Here is a 19801-nt window from a genome sequence, read left to right on the forward strand (position 1 = left end):
GGGGGGGGGGACAAACACTGCACAGCAGGGAGCCACCGCTGTTAGCATAAAAATGTTAAACAGTGGAGAAGTACCCAAGTCTAGATGGAGCACATAAATTATAATTTGGATGCAAATCAAATAAGCTATTTAATTAAGATTCCGCTAATTGGTCTAGGAGCTCTCTTACAGCTGCGTTGTCTGAGCGCCTCACCCCGGGGCACTGGCAGGGAAGTCGCCTGTTGTGCATTAGGCTTTATCGCCCCCACAGAACTGGACTCTGGTCTGGCTCTGGAAGCACAGATGGACGGCACAAGCAGGATGCTGGAAATCAAACACTGAGTGTGCAGAGGTGGTGAGGGACACAAACCCTCTGATGGTGAAGGTTCAGGTATTGTAGTAGCTGAGGTCTGAAGCTAGTCCACTGAGCAATCTGAGGCTGTTAAGACAATGCCAGGAATTCCAGGAATGAATGCAAAAGATCTGGGCTGTTCTCACACCTGCAGAAGCTCACATTAGCAGGGGCGGATTGTGACCTTTTGCCTTTAAAAAACAACCCTCCCCTTCTAGCTGGGCTTCAGTTCTAAAAGCCAGATCATGGGAACTCAGAACAGCTGCAGTTTAAATTAAAAAAAAAAAAAAATCAGCTAATTAAAAAAGAAAAAAAAAAAAGAGCTGGGGAAGTAGTGGTGCACACCTTTAATCCCAGCACTTGGGAGGCTGATCTCTGTGAGTTCAAGACCAACCTGACCTACAGAGCAAGTGCCAGGACAGACTCCAAGGCTACACAGAGAAATCCTGTTTCAAAACAAAACAAAAAGATCTGGGTAGCGGTGGCACACACAATCCTAGCATTTGGGAGGGAAGCAGAGGCAGGCAGATCTCTGAGTTTGAGGCCAGCCTAGTCACAAAGTGAGTTCCAGGACAGCGAGGGCTACACAGAGAAACCCTGTCTCGGAAAAACCAAATCAAAACAAAAAACCCTGCTCCAAATGGGTCTGGCACCCTTGTCCATCTCTGTATTTTCTCCTCACTTCCCACCAGGCCTGGCTGGTTTCTAGCACTGGGTTGCAAGGAAGGGATGTTAAAGCTCCCACCAAAGGGTGGGGCCTACTTGTCACCGTATCGAGGACCTGCCCATTAGTCTATCTGGAACAATCACACCAAGGAATCCTGGGTTCCACTGGTCCCAGGACCAAGTAGGAAGTGGAGCAGGCTAGCCATTCAAGTGACCTGGAGTAGGGTGTGCAGGCTATAATAGCCTCGGTGTTCTGATGGAAGCTCCACCCTGACCCCTGGCATCCATATAGCCAAAGAGTCTGGGATGTTCTGGTGGAAGTCCTACCCAAACCCTCTTCTTCATCTCTCTCCAAATCCTGCTGCATCTCAGAAAGCCCATCAAATGATGACCCCTTCCCTAGAGATGCTCAAGACCACTACCACAGGTTTAAACTGCCCTCCAGAAAACAGACTCATGTTTTTTTGATCTCTCTTCCCCATCTCCTTCCTTGGGAGGGGGGGGGGGTGGTGCAGAAGATCATCCAGGAGTGTTTTACCCATTAAACCTGGGGTTTTTCTAATTCAGTTTGATTTGGTCTGATTGGATTGCTGTGTCGGCGGAGAGGCTTATAAGGTGCAGGAACTTTTCACTCAGGCCTGGCCTTAGAGCAAGAGTGGGGCCAAGGTACAGAGGGACCCTAGTGGGACAGCCATATAGACTCTAAATAAGCCTTCTCCCTATGTGTTTGCCATCAGGAGGGGACAGTGAGCAGACCCATGATTTCCAGCCCGTGGACTTGTGTCCCAGGGGCAGCTCAGATGGCATGAATTTGTCCTTCGTGGGGTTCCTCCTCAGCTTCAAAACAGCCTGTGGAGACCTTAGCATCTGAAATAAGAGCACTGTGTACAGGGTGCAAGGAGCTTGTGACAGCATGAGTCCTCCACAGGCTGACCAGCAAAACTATGCAGGTAACATAAGGCCAAGAAACCAGGGCCTATGTTAGTGGCACAGGGCCATGAGGGCCTGGGTCCATCAGGTAAACCCAAGACCGCTGTTGGCTCTTCTGGGCCTAGCTGTAATCTTTAACAGGTGACCCACTGTATAGACCTCAGGTCTCTATGTAACATGGGCCTCTCAATTTAAGATTAAGAGGGTGGGATTGATGGACCCTGGTCTCCTGACGTGACTGGAGTAGGCTAGGAGCCAACTTGTTTTTGGTCGTGGTGTTTCATCACAGCAACAGAAACCCTGACTAGAACACAGTGTCAATGGCATGGCAGGCCAATGTTTAGGACGGCCCTGAGGCAGTATGGGTCAGAAAGGGGATGGACAAAACATGGGTTTTGGACATTGTCCTAGGCTGCCTAAAACTTCTAAACAAGGCACTGGGGAGTCATGCCTTTGAGTTATGGGCCACATGCCCACCTGGGTATATGCTGTTTACCTGCCCAGCTAAGCCTGGCATCCTGCCCAGCCCAAAGCCTTGCATAGCTGGAGCCTCCTGAGCTGAGACATTTGTGGTTTGCTTCCTAGTTGGTTCAGAATGTTCTAGTATTTGGGTTTTTCATTAAGTAAATGTCTTCCCTATTAAGGCATATTAGTAGGTTTTCAAGTGTTTAAAGACCTTGCGAAGCCTGAGGGGATGGAGGAGGTAGGACCAGCAGCTTGCAGGACAGAAGGCCTATGGCAGCCCCGCATAGGCCAAGGAGCCAGCAGAAGCCTAGGCTATATGTGGGGTGGTACTTCACCTTCAGACCGCGAACAGGCACAAAGATGTGGATATGGGTGCTGCCATTTGTGGGTATTAGCATCTGTGCTTGGGCAGGCCACCACTCGTGCGGCTAGTCTTGGAAGGAGCAAGAAACGGGGCGCTAAGGAGAGGCTTAGGGGCATGGTAGATAGTGGGGCGCTCTGCCTGAACCTGGGCCTTGTGCTCTCTGAAGACCTCCTATGAAGGTAGGACGTTCCAGGAGAGTATTTGTCCCCTAGTGTCTTTCTCTGTAGGATACCTCTCATATACCCCTAGCATTTCCCAGGGAGCCCAAATCACACAGGAGAGAAAGAAGTGTGCTTAGCCTTTATCCCTGGATACCTGCACATGATAACTGAGAATGGGTAGGACCCACAGGGCCGCACGAAGAAGGGAGGATGTAGGGCCATGGTACCTCCCCTGGTGGTAGCTTAGAAGTAGATAAATCACGGTTCTCCAGGAATCTCCCAGGCTTGTACTCAGGGGCCTGTACCTGTCTGAACTCCTCCCAGGAGTTGGTCCAAGTCCAGAAGTGGGCCTTGTACTGGCCAAGAGTGACTGCCATCAGTGTGTTGCCACGGTAATAAAATATGGGCCTGTTGTGTTGAGGAGAGAAAGAATCATGACCAAGTCCATGTATTCATGTGTGGGGCTCTGGCTGGGGAGTGGTGAGCTGCCCATGCGGGCATCAGCTAATACTTCAAAGATGTACTAAGGTCTCATAGTGCAAAAGGTAGGAGGGGTGGGGGTGAGTGGCTCAGTAGAATGCTTTCCTAGCAAGCATAAGGTCCTGGGGACCCACATGGCACTGTGTATATGTGTGTGTGTGTGGCAGCCAACAAGGCTATAGGGATTGACCCAAGTCATTTCCTGTTTGTTTTGGCCTTTGGTGAGGCAAAGCCAGGCCCTAGGAGGTTGGGCTGGCAAAGGAGTTGAACTGGTGACAATGATCCTCCTTCTTGGAAATCAGATGGGTCTGGGACTGGAAGAAGCCCCCCTCCCAAGCCTTAAGATGCTTTCCTTAAGAGTCAGGGTTTCCCAGTGTCCCAATGGACCCAGGCTGGTTTCCTTCCCAGGCGCATACAAGGGTCTAGCTATGAGGTCCCCCTGTCCCATCTTGTCTCCCTCTGTTCCCACATGTATACTTTCTTCCTTCCGTATGGGTCATAGCTAGTCAATGAGGAAGTTATAGCCTGTGAGCAGCTCTGGGCCCCATCATGAAGAGTGGGAGCAGGGGAGGTAGGGCTGGGGCTGAAAAGGATGCTGTGTAGTACCAACCTGTCCATCACGTGGCCCTGGAGCATGGTGGGGAGTAGGTTAAGTCCGTCGATTACCCTGTCACTAGGTGGGTTCAGGCCTGCAAGGGACAGGCTGGTGGTAAAGAGGTCCATGATGCTTCCCAGCTGGTGGCTGACCTGAAATAGAAGTAGTACTCCTTTGAGGCGTCCTGAGCAGGTGGTGTTGGGGGGCTGGAGCCTGATGCTGAACACCAGGTTCCCCTCTGGGTCAGCAGGTATGCACACATGCTCCAACATGTACATATCTGCCACATACCATGGGGGGGGGCGGGTCACAGCCAGGGTTGAGTGAATTCATGGGGCTCGTGGGTGGCAAATGGGATTTAGACTGCATATTTGACCCAGAGTCAGGTCACATTCATGCCCCACTTCTGCTACATGTGGATCGGCTGTCATAGCTAGACCCAGAATGCTAGCAGCTCCTCCTGACTCTTTTTTTTTTATAATTTATTTTTTATTCACTTTAAATAACTTATTTTTTTATGTCATGTGCATTCATGTTTTGTCTGCATGTATGTCTGTGTGAAAGTGTCAGATCTCCTGGAGCTGGAGTTACAGTTAGGAGCTGCCATGTGGGTGCCAGGAATTGAATCCAGGTCTTCTAGAAGAGCAGCCAGTGTTCTTAATTGCTGAGCTATCTCCAACCCCTCCTCCTGGCTCTTTACACCACAAGGGTCCCACCTTTCAAGGCTCAGCTGTCCCAAGAGAGTAGGCAAAGTTCACTTTAACACTCAACACCTGAAGGCTACAATGAGCTTTGCACATCAAAAGAGCAGAGGCCAGGAAAGTCCCAGAAGTAGCAAGGAAGTCAAGTGGAGAGTAACCAACCGAAATGGTGCTGCCTCCTGCTCTCCCCACTCAGAAGAAGTTCCAAGAGAGCCAGGGGCGCTTGCGGGACCCACTACTGTCCATCTGTAGAGGCATTAGCTCTGTGGGAAGTCTTTGTTTTCTGTTTGTGTTCAAGGGCAGCCCCAGTCAATAGGTGATTGGGGGGGTCTTCTGTGGTTCTGCCTCCTTGGTAACACTGAGCTCTAAGTATTTCGGTTCTGGAGACAGGGAGTGTGCTTATCTCTTTTTCTTGACCTCTGTGTCTTGGGAAGGTCAGTGTCCAAGGAGCATAGCCTCTGGAGAAGGGTGTCTGTGGTCCTCTAGGAAGACAGGACTCCACAGCAGCCAGTCAGGACCTCACCCATGTTCAGTTTAGACCGCACTTCCCTTACCACTCCCTGCCAGCTAGAGAGACTAGTGAATAAACCTTGAACAAACCCAGCCAGACCTGACCGAGGAACCTCTGTTCCCCTACGGTTTGCTGAAATCCTCCACCTCTGTGTTGAAACTCCAGCCCCTTACTGCCATTGCCTAACACGTCGCCCACATCCTGATAGCTGGGGGGCAGAGCAGTTTCTAAAGATAAAATGGCCTTCTTTGGACGAACAGCTCCAGAAGAGACCCTTGCAATCTGCACGTACTCTTGTACCTAACTCCTCATTCCCAAATCCCACAACCTCCCCTATAAAAGATCCCAACCAGCTCTCCCCGCCCCCACCCCATAGACCCCTCCTTCACTGTCTGTCCTTTACTGCTCGAAATAAAAGTCCCATCTGTTGAAGTTGGTCAGACTCTTTCCTGCCTTTTGTCTCTTTATTCTGTACCCCAAAATCTAACAGACATGACTTACAGGTCCCTGACTGACATGGACACTCTTCTATAGAGTCTGCTTGGGAACGGGACATTCTTACAGGTGCCAGTCCCCCTACCTACGGCAGCAGGGGAACAACAAGGGCCTTCTGAGTGGTTCATGGTCCCTTCTAAGTATTTCCCTCCAAAAAAGAGGGAATGGGGTTGCAGATCCAGAAACTTAAATCATTTGGAAACAAATAGGAGAAGGGAGCATGTCCCCTGGCTGAGGGATTGGAAGGAGGGGATCTGACAGCTCTGTCAGTGCACAGCGCTGAGCTCAGGGAGCTCTTAGTGATACTGTACTCAGCAGCAGGAGGTTGCTGTGAGCTCTTCCAGATGAAGCTGCATCAAAGGCTGCAATTATACCCCTGCTGCCAGGTGCTAAGTGTCTGCTGCAGGGCAGATGAATGTTGGGGTGTTTAAGTTATTACGGAGCACAGCGTAAATCCCATGGAAACCCATTCCAGTTTGTTGTCTTGTGGGAAGCATGGTGAAAAGAAAGCCACAGCTCTGGAGCGCTGCTCTTTCTCCCCTCAGAAGGCAAGGCTGTGTGACTTTGACTCCAGTGTCAAGCCTTGTTTTTCCTCAGCTGGTGCCAGAGGGCACCTGGCAGGAACAGCTGTGGAAGCAGATGCTCTTGAGCCCAATGGACTTAAGTTCAGTGGGCTAGGCATCCCTGGCCTGCAGGCAGCTCCAGCTCCCTTTTCCCAGCTACCTCTCTGCGCTTTGCCAGTACCAGGTGTGAGTGGGGTTTACCGTATGATTGGTTATGGCTCCTCATGGTGGAACAAAGGCCATACCAAGCGTCTCTTCCCTGGAAAACCTCACGAGTCTCCTGTGTCTCCATTCCTCACGCAATGATAACTGGCTCAGTGCTCCCACAGCTACACGAGAGCTAGGAGCAATGGCCTTAGGAAATGAAGAGGTTCCCTCTCTTCCACAGGTGCAGCTGTGGGCCGGGTCCCTTTCATACGGGTTAGATGGTCATGGCCAGTCTGCGTGTCCATTAGGATTCCAGTAGCCGTGTTTCTTCTACATGTGATGTGTTTACTGCATGGTCACTCTGTTCTACAGAGGGAGTTGACCAGATGACAGGCAGGCCTGTTCGACAAACTGTGAGATCCACCAACCTGTGGTGCTCTGGTGATTAGTGTGACCTGGAGTCTCATATCAAGAGGCCATAGGCAGAGGGAGTGAGGTGCAGAGGCTCAAACAGGTCTAGGTTTAGAAGCTAGATACTGAGGGTAAGTCCCAGTTGTTGCTGGGAACACATGGAGACTATCCAAAGCATGGTGAGTAGGAATGGAGGTCCCGTCTGGATGCCTGGGGGTTGCTGCCAGTTCTGCCATTGTAGCTGGCAGGCTGGACAGGTGACCGCTCTGGGCCTCGCTTTCCTAATCTGTGCAGTTAGAGGGGAAAGACTGTGTCTGTGTCCCTGGACTCTGTGGCTATAGGATCCCACACAGCAATAGGCATGTGAGACAGCAGGTGGGAGACAGGATATGCATCATCTGGCCTCTAGCAGGAGGCTGGCCTGTACTGTCCACGCAAGCAGTATTTGTTACAGTCAGCTGTTCTGTCCGCCCCTAAGTATATGGAGGCTGCCACTGCAGGGTGAACTGAGGAACCCAGAGGGACACTGTCTTCAAGATCACCGGGGAAAGAGGCCAGCTGAGGAACAGTGATCTCAGCAACAAGCACTTAGTGTGGCGACTACAAGTTCCAGACTGGATTCTTAGACAAGGGGTGGCCTACCTGGGGCCAAAGCTTGCGGGTGAGGGTGCTGCCTGGTATGAAGGTGGCCAGACTCGCCCACTTGAGGCCCACATTTGGTCTTTGCCACAAAGACATCAGGGCTGCAGCTGTCCCTTGTGGTAAGTTCACAGAACATGGGCAGTTAGTTGACTACAGAAGCCTCCTTATCACCTGGACACTGATGCCCCAGAGACCTTGCAGGAGATAGAGCTTCAGTGTGCAATGCTGACTTACCTGGCCTGCAGCAATGTGCCCCGGCCACCATGCGATCGCAGGTTCCCTCATCCCACCTTCAAATGTCGTCTGCTTCCCACACAGGAAGGGACCATTGCTGCCACCTGAGGATGAGAGTCACCACCTATCAGTTTCAAGATCTCAGGGCTCAGATCATCTGGGGAATCAGGGACACACAGTACCCCTGGCGGGCAATCTTGACTTTTGAACTCCTGGTTAGGCACATTTGAGTCCTGAGGTCATCACAGAGACAAAGAACCAAGAGGAGAGGTCAGACTGCAGACACAAGTCAGGACACCTGGGTAGCTCTGATCCAGACAGCTAAGATGCTCTGGCCAGAGCTTTCCAGAGAGAACAGAAAATTCTTGCTACCAGCCTCTACTCGCAGTCACTGCTCAGAAACGGAAAATAGCCATAGATGCCCATTCCTATCACAAGCAACAGATACTGAGGCTTTTGAGTTAGTCTTCTTAGATGCTAATATTCCCAGGCATCATGTACTGGGGAGGGTCCCACTTAAAATGCAGCCTGCCCCAGGTTCCCTCTGGTCTTCACAGTCAGGACCTTTGGAAGAACAGGCACTACTCTTAACAGCTGAGTCATCTCTCCAGTCCCCTATTTTTCCACTTTTTATAACAAGTTGGAGCATAGATTTGACAGACTCCAGGGACTTTTGTCATCTTCTTTATGGCCACCATCATTAGGTTCAGGATGGCTCTTGCCCTCTAATCTACCAAACATGAGAGCAGCTACCAAGGTCTTAGGGTCACAGTTAGAAATGATACCATTTCCCTCTGCCTAGCCCCTTCCATCTCTTAGAATTGGCCAAATAGGTAGCAGTTGAGCTCCGGCTATCTGCTGGAGGTGATGGAGGCTTGCTCTTTCCTCTGAGACGTATATAGAGAGCTTGAATGAGAACTAAGGTCATTGTAGATCACAGAGCTGGGCATCAAGAACCTCCAGGTCAGCCTGGCTATACTTGGTGGTCTTTTCTATTGTCAAACCAGCTTTTCCTTAGTTTACGAGGCTATACTGGGTTTCTTTACCTGAAACTGGGAAGCCTCCAGGACCCTGGGTGGTATGACTGACTGAGCCACCCGGAGGTAGCAGAGCCCAAATTGCCTAAGGGCAGTACAGGATGAGAAGATTGTTGTGCCCTCAGCTGTGACAGGTACCTCATGTTAATAGTTGAGCCCTTGCAGCACCGTGGGTGACTGTCCCAGGTTCACCAATTGGACAGCTCCCAAGACAGGATGTTTTTCCTGCCACCTCTGTAGTAGCCAAACAAGCTCTACCCTAGCACCACCAGGTATTCTGCCAAAGCCCTGGCTGCCAAAGTCTCCTTAGCCTGAGGCTGCTGGAAACTGGCTTCTTGCAGGTAAGGACCATCCCGAGACAGCATCTCCTCCCTATGACACTTGCCTGTTCCCCTCTCTCAGGATTCAAATTCATGTGAACCCAGGCCAGGCCTGAGTCAGCAGGGTCAAGACCTTGCTGCTAGGTACTCTATTCTGGGAGTTTCAGTCCGTGACCGCCTTCTTGTCACCGACCTGGGGCCAGAGGACAGGAAACAGAACTTGCCTTCTTTGGGAGCAGAAATGAGGGCTGCACCATTATCAGATGTGAAGAAGACAAATGTGTTCTTACTGATGCCCAAGTTCTGCAGAAGGCTCAGAATTTTTCCAACACTGTCATCTATTTCCCGAACAGCATCACCATACCTGCAGGGGAGGAGGATATTCTATCGGGCAGCTGAGGGCATTAGTGTCACCTGAACACTAATCTTATCACTTTGGAGATGACCAGCGGGGCAGCTAGCTGCCTCTCAAAGGGAAGTCTCAGCTCATTTTCAAATGGTTCACTGCAAACAAAGCTGACATAACCCCTACAGCTTTCCTCTCATCACTGATCCTGGGTTGGAGGAAGTCATATCTTTCTTTTACGGTGCTGGGGAATGAACCCCCTGGGTTCAATGGCCTCATGTATGCTAAGCAATCTTCACAACTAGAAAAATCCCAGCTGCTTTGGAGTTCCCATGGTGCTCCAGAGCACCCACCCACTGAGACTGAGCAAACTTACCAGTGGGGCTTACACTTACCGCCCTCGGTGGCTGGTACCCAAGAAAGGTCTTGAGGCATAAACTGGTGCATGTGTGGCATCGATGGCCCAGTAGAGGAAGAAGGGGCTTTGCCTTGCATGCTGAGTCCTGATGAAGTCTAGAGCTTCCTGTGGGAATAGCCTCCATTCTCCTCTGCTTCAGGTCAGTTCATCCCTCTGCTTCCCCAGCATCCTCCTGCCTCCTTGCCTTGACCAGCCTACTAGGTCTTACCTGTAAGTAGATTTGGGTGAGGTTAGCTTCCCCAGTCTTCAGGTTAATTGGAAAATCTTCATAAAATCTGAAAGCAAAAATCAGAATTTAGTCAGAAAAGCACCTTCCTTAATTTCAGTAGGGAATGTTCCATTTGAAGCTCACACAGCTCTTAGGTGAAGATCCTGTCTGAGGTGACAAGGCTCTGATGGCCCCAGAATGTAAGATGAGTGTAGAGCAGGTGTGTGTGTGTGTGTGTACAGCGCACGCACTGTAGAGATGAGACAAGGTCTGAAGGTGCAGCTAAGGACACAGGCTTTAAAAATAAATGCATGTGTATATATGTGTATAGGTACACATGTAATGCAGGTGTACATGCAGTGGGTGCACACGTATGTAGAGGACGGAGGACAATCTCCTTGAGATGGGTCTCTCTCTTTCTGTCTTACTGATTTTTTTTTTTTTTTTTTTTTGAGATAGGGTCTTACTGTGTAGCCCTGGCTAAGCTGTGTAGACCAGGCCAGGCTGGTCTCACACTCTCAGAGATCTGCCTCCTTTTGTGTCCCAAGTGCTAGTACTAGAGGGGTGCGCCACCATGCTGGGCCAGAGTCTCTTATTGGTTTTGAACTCATAATTAGGCTGGTGGGCTAGTGAGCCCCAGGGATCCTCCTGTCTCAGCCTCCCTAGCACTGGGGTTACAACGGCATGCCATTCTTCCCAGCTTTTTACACTAGCACTGAGGACTGGACTAAGGTCCTCAGGTTTGTGAAGCCAACACTTTATTGACTGCAGGGATGACTGTCACTGCAGATATAAGGCACTTCTTTCTAAAAGGGCAGTGTTTGGTTTAACCTTTAGGTGCTGATATAAGAACTTCTACCCAAGGAACAAAGGAGGAAGGAAAAGAAAATTTAAGCAATCAAAATTCAAGAAAGATGAGTCAGGTCCTTGACACCAAAGCTACAAGTTGGAGGTATCCAACAATCGGTCACCCAGGTGGTCTCTCCTCCAGAGTAGATCTCTTTCTATGGTAACAATGGGCAGTCCCCGAAGTGACTCTCACATCAACTTAGCCCCACAGTCTCCTCTCTTGTGTGCAGCCAACTTAGTGCCTGCACTTAGTGCCTGAAGATGATGGTTACCCCACCAAGAGGGTACACGGGTCCTAGATCCTCCAAAATACAAGCTAAGAGCACATCTTGGAATAAGGAGGACTTTTAAGCACATATCTGAAAGGAATCTATAACTCTGGAAAGGTTAGAAACGGCCTCAGGTGAGACTCAGGAGGTCCTGGGAAATGCTGCCTAAGAAGCAGAGATCTCACTCTCAGCTCATAGAATACCAGATGCTGGCAGGTGGTTCAGGAGAGAAGGGAAGGCTCTGTCTGTTACCTGCCGACCATCTCCCAGTCCCTGTACACGGGGATGTTGGGCTTGACCTTGTTGTCGTAAGGTCCAAAGTGACAGTTGGGGGATCCAAACCACTCATCAAATCCATGTTTCAGGGGGTGGAACCGGGGTCTGTGACCTAGATGCCTAGAAACAGGAACCAAGACACATCAGAACCCCCCCCCCCTCAACTGGGGACATTCCAGTGTTTTGATCAACAACAATCAGTCACCATCACAATTGCAAAGCATATAAACAGGCTGTAGCACCCCACCATGGTCTAGACACACCAAGATACAAAATGTCAAGACCTCACTTCAAGGAGGAGCACAGGAACCATCTGCCCTCCCAGACAACGCTAGTGTCCAGAACTCTAGGCATATTCAAAGGCATCCAAGCATAACTGGGGGTATTTCAGTAGAGCAGAATGTCCTGACCAAGCCAAGGGCTTCCAGGCACAGCTGAGAGTGCCCCAGCACAGCCAATGGCATCTGGGCACAATGAGACACAAAAGAGGGTTTAGGGGTCCCCTCAGTATCTGAAGGATAGTGCATGGAGAGAAATCTCCCAGATGCCTTGAAAGCAGCTGGATGCAAGCGCCCATTTCAACTATCTCTAGGCCCTAGCAGCTTCCCCTGCCTTTCTTTACCCTCAGGGACACTCCACGGACTGTGTTGTCCCTTGAGTTTCTAGTCAGGCAGGTCACGGTTCCATCTGTTAACACAAAAGCCAGAGTATTACCCCAGCTAAGGGAAATCACCAGGAAGGTGGCTGGGTGGGAAGACGATGCAGTGCTTAGGACTGTCCCCTCATCCTCAGAGGCCAGGGCATGAGCAAAAAAGAATATGGCAGTATGCCTACTCTGGTATAGTGCAAGCTATGCGGAGACCCAGAGAAGGGTCCACAGAGGAAAGCTTCACAGGGTAAAGGGCCTTAGGAAAAGCTGTGGGATCCCCCCACCCCATGCCAGGTATTACCCCATGCTCTCCCATCTGCTGTGTACACTGTAAGGATTTGTCACTTGTATTGGTTTAATAAAATGCTGATTTGTCAGTAGCCAGGCAGGAAGTACAGGCAGGGAAACCAGACTAGGAGAATTCTAGGAAGAGGAAAGGAGAGACGCAGTCACCAGTCAGATGGAGAGAAAGCAAGAGGAGAATGCCTCACTAATAAAAGGTACCAAGCCACGTGGCTGACATAGACAAGAATTATGGTTTAATTTAAATTTTAAGAGCTAGTTAATAATAGGTCTGAGCTAATAGGCAAAACAGTTTATAGTTAATATAAGCCTCTGTGTGTTTATATGGGACCGAATAGGTGTGGGACCAGGTGGGAAGAAACTTCCGTCTACATTCATCCTGCCTCCTTTTCTTTCAGGGACACTTAATCGTATTTACTCCATCCACTAGTAACCACAGGAAGGCTGCTGAGAAGTGCCGCTATCTCAGATCCAACTCTAAGCATCAGTGGGTCAGCAGTCCTGAGGTATCCCTGAAGCAGAGCCTGTCTTTCCTGGGGACTCCAGCTCCTACCTGCTCTTTAGAGCACATGCTAGTCTACCAGACTTCAAACCATGCTATGTGTGCCATTATCATCCAGCCTGGGACACAGACCTGTTTATGTGTGTTGTACATGCACATCTGCAGAAAGCCTTTTTCAGGTACAGCTTTCAATACAACATCCCTGAGGGAAGTGTCTTTTTCCCAGCTGTACTTGGGATAGGCTATCTTCAGGGGGCTCCACCTCGACCTTTCCTCCATGTACAGAGCATGCAGATCCAAGGTTACCATTCCGTGGGTAGAGCGAAAGGGCAGCAGAGAAGTCTCGGGGGATAGCTAGCTGGTCATCAACTCTTCTACCTTCAGAGAAGAACGCCTGTCTAGAATTCAGTTTCCACACCTGCAGGGGAGACTGGCTCTGCCGTGCTTGGTCTGCCTAACGGCTGCACACAGTGAACCGCTAGAACTATTCTCCCACCTTCACATACTCAGTCTATGGTCACCCCTTTGAGGACCAGTGCACCACTATGGTGCAATGACATCTCAGATTAAGTCAGCCTGCATTACATCCTCTGTGTTGCTGTGCTCTCAGGCCCACTACAAAGTATTTGACCTTTCTGATGACTGCAGAGGGGATGGGAGGACTCTTGTGTCCATGTCTCTGTGTAGGAGAAGCACGACTAGTGCCCTGCTTGGACACAGTTATAATCCTGTGCACTTGGTCCTAACAGTGGTTGGTACTGACCAGCAGGCAAGCAGGACTGGAGAGTGGGCTGGTGGTCCCCTGAGATTTGAGTTCCAGTCGCATTCACCCGCAATTGGCTGCTGACAGACCCCGCAGTCTACTTGCAGGAGTCTAAACTCCGTGTCCATGCAGGACTTGGTGAGGGAAATGAAATCTAGACCCTCAGTGTCCAGGTCTACATAAAGGACACAGGGCAGTACTGGCTATAGCTGATAGCCCTGGACTAAACCCTGCTCATTGAAGAGATCTGCCTCAGCTGTTCCTCTTGGTCACCTCTTTCCTATCAGAAGTCATCCAGGAAGATGAGTGGCTCTGTGGAAACTTGCTTCCTGCTCAGCTTTGGCCCCCTCAGTCCCCGACAGTTGGAAGCTGTGGACCTGTCAGAACTGTCAGGTGAGACACAGGCATCTCTGGTTACTGTGGGACCTCCGGCTCTTTGCCTGCCTCTACCATGGTTTCATGGACTTCCTTGCCACCTGCTTAGGATTGTGCAGATGAGGAGGGATCTGATGCCTGTCAGCTCTTCTCTGCCACCATCCCCTTGTTATGGCTAGGTTTCATTTTTTACCTGAAAGATGACAAATGTTTCTTAGGCTCTGGGTTGCCTGGATCTCCTAGTATCAGGTTTTCTACCGCTGTGACTCATAACAGAGTCAGAGAAACCATTCCCAAGGGGAGCCATGAGTGGGGCCATGAGCAGTGAAGAGGCCTGCTTGGCTTCAGACTGGGGAGAGCCCTATCAGGGGGATCACGGGATATTATGAATAAATGAGATGAACGTCAGAGCTAGAAACCAGCCACAGTGAAGCTACAGAAGCCATTATTGACGTGATTGTTCATCTCACGGACTCAGCCACCTGCTGCCCCTCCCCTGCTCCTACCTAGCACTGGCTTCTTTGAGGAAGCCCTCTGGCGAATGACAAACTGTCTCATCTGTATGCAAGAATGAGGTTGGCTCATTAGTACAAGCACGGGTGGGGCAGAGATGACAGAAAGTGTGGAGGGAAGGAGGGAGGATGAGGGCGACTGAGTGCTTGCTCAGTGTCCTGCTGAGACGCTTGGCTGGAGGCTGGTGTCTGACTTTTTAGTTTAGTTGAGCCAGGGTCTCCCTATGTAGCTTTGGCTGGCCTGCAGCTATGCAGACTAGGATGACTTCAAACTGTCTCTGCTCCCAGCGCTGGGATTAAAGCTGTGCTCCACCACATTCATCCAGTTCCTGACTTTAAACACCATGCTCTTTTTTTTTTAATTTTACAAAAAGATATATTTACTTTTACTTTTATTGTGTTTTACCTGCATGCAAATCTGTGTACTGTGTGTGTGTCTGAAACACCAAGTTTATTTATTTATATTTTGGTTTTTCAAGACTGGGTTTTGCTATAGTTTTGGAGCCTGTCCTGGAACTAGCTCTTGTCGACCAGGCTGGCCTCAAATTTATAGAGATCTGCCTGCCTCTGCCTCCGAAGTTCTGGGATTAAAGAGGTGCGCCACCACTGCTGGCTGAAACACCAAGTTCTTAAAAGTTAAAGATGGCACATGCCTTTAACCCCAGATGGATTAAAAAAAAATTTCCCTCAAAAAGATTATAGATGGTGCACAACTATAATCTCAGCATGTGGAAGATGAGGCAATGGATCATGAAACCAAAATTAGTTTGAGCTACATAGTGAGACCTTGCCCCAGAAAACAAAAAATTCCCTACAAAAACCTAAATGGACCTGGAATTCCATTTCGACTCCTTCTAAGAAGTTCTCATTTGGAAAGACCTGGGCAGAAAAGACCTGCCCAGAGGGAGGTCCAGGACTCACCACTTGCCCACGATCTTGTTGGTATAGCCTGCCTTCTTCAGGAGCTCAGGCAGGAGGAGTTCTGAGTCAGGGATGCCACCCATGATCTCCTGAGGCGTGTAAGCTGGAAAAACAATACTGCATTAGAAGTAATCCCGTGTCTGTAATGGATACACACACTGCCCCATCAAGGTGGACAGGCAGGACTGTGGTCAGTATAGGGACACTTCCCATGATACTCCAGGCACTCTCCAAGTTAGCATGGTGGGGATGGTGTAATGCTGCCCCTTGCTCCCACCTGTCTCACCGCTCCAGTCTGGTTTGCCATTTGACACCATGCTGTTCCCTGTAGGCTGTGATCCTGGTTCTTCCCACAGTCCTTTTTCTTCAAGGCCACTTGAAATCCCATCTTATCTGGGATAAGGACCCTGTCCTTAGAGAACCTATCCAAGCTCTTGAGCTTGTTTCTAGAGCATTCCCCGCTCTGACCTGAAACCTCATGGTTTTCCTAGTGGAGTAGGAGGGTACCGTGTGGTGCTTGAGGTACCTCAGCCCCAGCTTGGTTTTCACTGGGCCACTTCAGGGAAAAAGTCTGTGACATGGGGTCTGTACTGTGGTACTCGGTTCTACCTTAGGCTGCCTTCATTTACTGTTCCAGACCCCAAACCTCTCACACTAAGGCCTAGGACACCAGCTTTCCCTTACCTAGACAGAGGTACCTGCAGGGTTGCGGGTGAGGGGTGGCATACCGTTTCTTGCATGCGCGTTGGATGTATAGAAGCCATTGCGGATGGGCAGCCGTCCCGTGAGCAGGGCTGCCCTGGCTACATGAAAAGATAAAAACAGACATTGTGACACAAATCTAGTAGGCCCCCCAGCCAGCTCTGCAGTGCCTCCCATGTGCACAGCCCCTGAGGTGTGTCTGTCATGAGTGCATCAGGGTGACATTGAACTGTTGTGTTTCAGTCTCCTCTAGCCTCTGGATTGAAGAAGTCAGGCAGTGGGAGATGGCCTAAAGGCCTGATGACAGATGGCAGTTTATATAGCAGGCCCTGCTACTCAGCTCTGTTCGCGTGCTCAGTCTCCAGACTCTGGGACAGCCACCAGACTGTGGGCCCCTATGGCCTGCCTCCTATTGACCCCTCACCCCACCCACTGCTTTTACTTAAGGTCAGCACTTCTGTAAGCACCAATGTAATAACAGTGACATTCCTTGGGAAGAGGACATGCCTCACTACCTCTCCACTACACCCATGTCCTGTGACCAGGAAGCACAGACAGTACTCTGAGGGCAGTGTGGCAGTTCTGGGAGACAGTGACACAGCCCTCACTCTACCTGCAGCCTTCCTGACACCTGAGAAAAGGCTGCTCTACCTAGATTAGGGTTAGAGGGGCATACATGGAAGACTCTGCTGGCTAACTGGGTTCGGGGTGGAAGGCAGCAGCAACTTACATGGTGAGCACAACGGGTTGGCAGAATAGAAGTTTGGGAAAAGCATGCCCTCTATAGCCATCCGGTCCAAATTTGGGGTCTCTCTGGAAGGCTCTCCATTAATGCCCAGGTCACCCCAGCCCATCTGCAGGGAAGATCAAAGAGATGAGGAGTGAACCCTTCCAACAAATGGCTCTTTTGTTCCAAGGAAGAGCCATTGAGTTTGCCCAAACCTTGGCAGCTTCTGTGAACTGCTCCAGGGCTTACTAGGAATTTGCGGGCTCTTGCCTCTACATCAGTTTGACCACCACCAGGAATATATCTGCATTTGCCTTCCTCCCCAGCTGAGATCAACCTCTGTATGCTCCTAGAGTCTTGGTATCTAAGAATACACATCTATTTTCAGCATAAAACTGTTATGCAAATTTAGATTTCAAAAGCAAGTGGTGAGGTTGCTCTGAAAGCTGAGCCTAGAGTTACCGCACGGCCTGGCAGCCTGGCTCAGTGTACCTTACAGAACTGAAAACTCATGCTCCAAGACTACATGAGTGTCTGTGGCAGTCTGATTCCAACCATCAAAGGCTAGGGCCAGTCCAAGTGGCCACCAGATGATGGACGAACAAGCTGTAGGTTTTAGTGTCTGGGTGGAATTGTATTTTTCCAAATTCATGACCATCTGGAGCTCATGAGTCTGACCTTATTACACTTCCACATTGGAATGTTATTCAAGGAAACCTGAACCCGTGTGTCTAGGCCGTGATCACTCAGATTTGGCTCAGAATAAACGCTTACTCCCTTTGAGATGTAAACTGTGCTTTGAACCAGCTGTGGAAAGCTCTCATTGGAGGAAAGACATGCAGTCAGCTCCCAGCTGTGGCTCACCACAGTGGAGGATGGCAAAGCAGTTAGACAAGACAAAGGCGAGGACAGACAGGGTGGCAGTGGGAGAGCTAGACCAGGCAGCTTCCAGCCTCCTGCTCCCAGGGCTGGAGGTACAAGCCTGCTTCCCCCAAGGTCAGGTTGTGACAGCACAAGTGGGTGGAATCAACCAGAGGTTTAGGATCTAGAGTTCTCACTTTGGGCTGGCTGGTCTTGAAGGCACGTGTACCTCACACACACCAAGATGACAGACACACAGGGGGATAAGATAACCAATTAGATATTAGCAGGCCTAGAAGTTATCGGGGATGGATCCTTAACAATCAGCTTGCAAAACCAAAACCTGAAGTTGTGGGAGTAATCACTGGTTCATAGACTGTGACTAGAGTTATATTTATGACCCTGGGTAGAGTCGTGACATTTAGAGAAGTAGGCATACACAATTTTTGTCTTTGTGATATAGTGTTGTCTTCTACAAAGTTCATGTTTAAGAATTACAATCAATTACAAAAACATGACAAAAATATGTTTTAAGTAAGTTTATGATTCTTGTGTTGGGCCAAATTTATGGCTATAACTTGCTACACATGACTGCAGGTTGGACATACCTAGAAGAGCTGGACGTTTTCCTTCCTTCCTTCTTTTCTTCCTTCCTTCCTTCCTTTCTCCCTCTCCCCCTCCCTTCCTCTTTTCTTTCCTCCCTCCTCCTCTCCCATCCTCCCTCCTTCCCTCCTTTCCTTCCTTTTTTTTTTGAGGCAGGGTTTCTCTGTGTAGCCCTGGCTGTTCAGGTACTCACTCTGTTCTCTTAACCTCTGGGCCATCTCTCCAGCCCCTCAGGTACTCTCACTCTGTAGACCAGCCTGGCCTCGAACTCAGAGATCTGCCTGTCTCTGTCTTCTGAGTGCTGGGACTAAAGGTGTGTGCCTCCACTGATGGCTAGGACCAAAGCTTATTTGAACTTGGGTTGTATTTGTCCTTCTCTGTTCCACTCAGCTCCCCAGGTTAGGGAAGGTTATGTGGAAAGCCATCCCAGGCACTAGGCCAATGAGCCTGCCCATACTTCCAGCCCATACTTGCCTCCAATGACCCTGAGTAGTGTGCTCTGCAATGGTCCTTTCTGGTCATTGTCCAGTCTCATCCTTTGAGTATGCTCTGCGCTACAATGGTCCCTGTGACCATTGCCTACTCTCACCCGTGAGAGCAGCAGTTCATAGGTTGTAATAAATTCTACCTATCTCCTACTCTATAGTCTATATGTTTCATCTGAATTCTTTCCACAGAGATCCTAAGGGCTGAGGAGTCAAGGAGAATCCAGAGTGAGATTGTGGTGAAACGGGGAGGTGGTGTTTCATATGAATTCAGATACCTATACACTGCTTAGGTACAAGAAACCGCTCTTCCCAGGGCGAGGATACCCAGATTCCAGTGCCCACTAAAGGCAACATCCCACAATGACCTTCCTGAGGACAGCAGTCCAGCTGCTCATGATATGACCAGAGCAGGACAGGTCCAAAGTCAGTGGCAATCCTTAAAGAAGTTAAACTAGAGACAATCTTAGACAATCAGACAGTTATCAAGTCTGGAGCTTGAGCCATGTCATTCTAGGTAAGCCAGACAGACATAAGCACATGTTACAGATTCAGACATGATCAGCCTGGCAAAGGCAGCTATGAAGAGCAAAGGGAGGGGTTTGCAGAGGAGAAGGGACTAGTATGGAAGCTGCTGAGGCTGTCCTTATCTGCCACCTAGGGGGCACCTCAGAGCCTTTTCCCCTTGTGGCATCCTTGCTTCTTCTGCCACAGGCACCCTGGAATAGGTCAAGTATGAACCCAGGAGGCCTCCCCACCCAGGGTGATCTTTCCAGAGGTGGGCCCAGCTGTTGCACAGTGCAGCATATTCTTCTCACCTTATGCTTGGAGTGGGCCAGAGTCAGCAAAAGCCACTGTCCCACTAGGACTGCTGACAACAGGGTAGATGAGCTGGGAGTCGCCTAGGGCTGTCATGAGGCTATCATGGGGCCACCAGGGGCCAGCTTACAGACAGTGGCCTTATGAAAGCGGAAGCCTG

At 49.9% G+C, this 19801-nt stretch overlaps 1 protein-coding gene across 4 annotated transcripts in view; it reads right to left on the minus strand.

Annotated features, from left to right (window-relative positions):
* The window catches only part of Galns (galactosamine (N-acetyl)-6-sulfatase), a 31884-nt gene that overhangs the window by 9314 nt on the left and 2769 nt on the right, over positions 1-19801 (minus strand). For 3 of the 4 annotated variants that reach the window (XR_007595862.1, XM_050165162.1, XM_050165161.1), the window contains 10 exons: positions 16877-17000; positions 16173-16247; positions 15445-15547; positions 11396-11539; positions 10026-10092; positions 9795-9922; positions 9278-9417; positions 7697-7800; positions 4008-4144; positions 3223-3325 (listed from right to left, as the gene is read on the minus strand). Coding sequence is in view for 3 of the 4 variants with exons in the window: in XM_050165162.1 (XP_050021119.1) it covers positions 3223-3325; positions 4008-4144; positions 7697-7800; positions 9278-9417; positions 9795-9922; positions 10026-10092; positions 11396-11539; positions 15445-15547; positions 16173-16247; positions 16877-17000 (1125 nt within the window). In the remaining variant the exon portion in view is untranslated. Of the gene's footprint in view, positions 1-3222; positions 3326-4007; positions 4145-7696; positions 7801-9277; positions 9418-9794; positions 9923-10025; positions 10093-11395; positions 11540-15444; positions 15548-16128; positions 16248-16876; positions 17001-19801 lie in introns of those variants that run through there. The other variant, XM_050165163.1, reaches the window with a different exon arrangement.

The sequence above is a fragment of the Alexandromys fortis genome, unplaced genomic scaffold (assembly GCF_014885135.2).
Source record: "Alexandromys fortis isolate MF-2015 unplaced genomic scaffold, M_Fortis_MF-2015_v1.1 scaffold_165, whole genome shotgun sequence".
Lineage (NCBI taxonomy): Eukaryota > Metazoa > Chordata > Mammalia > Rodentia > Cricetidae > Alexandromys > Alexandromys fortis.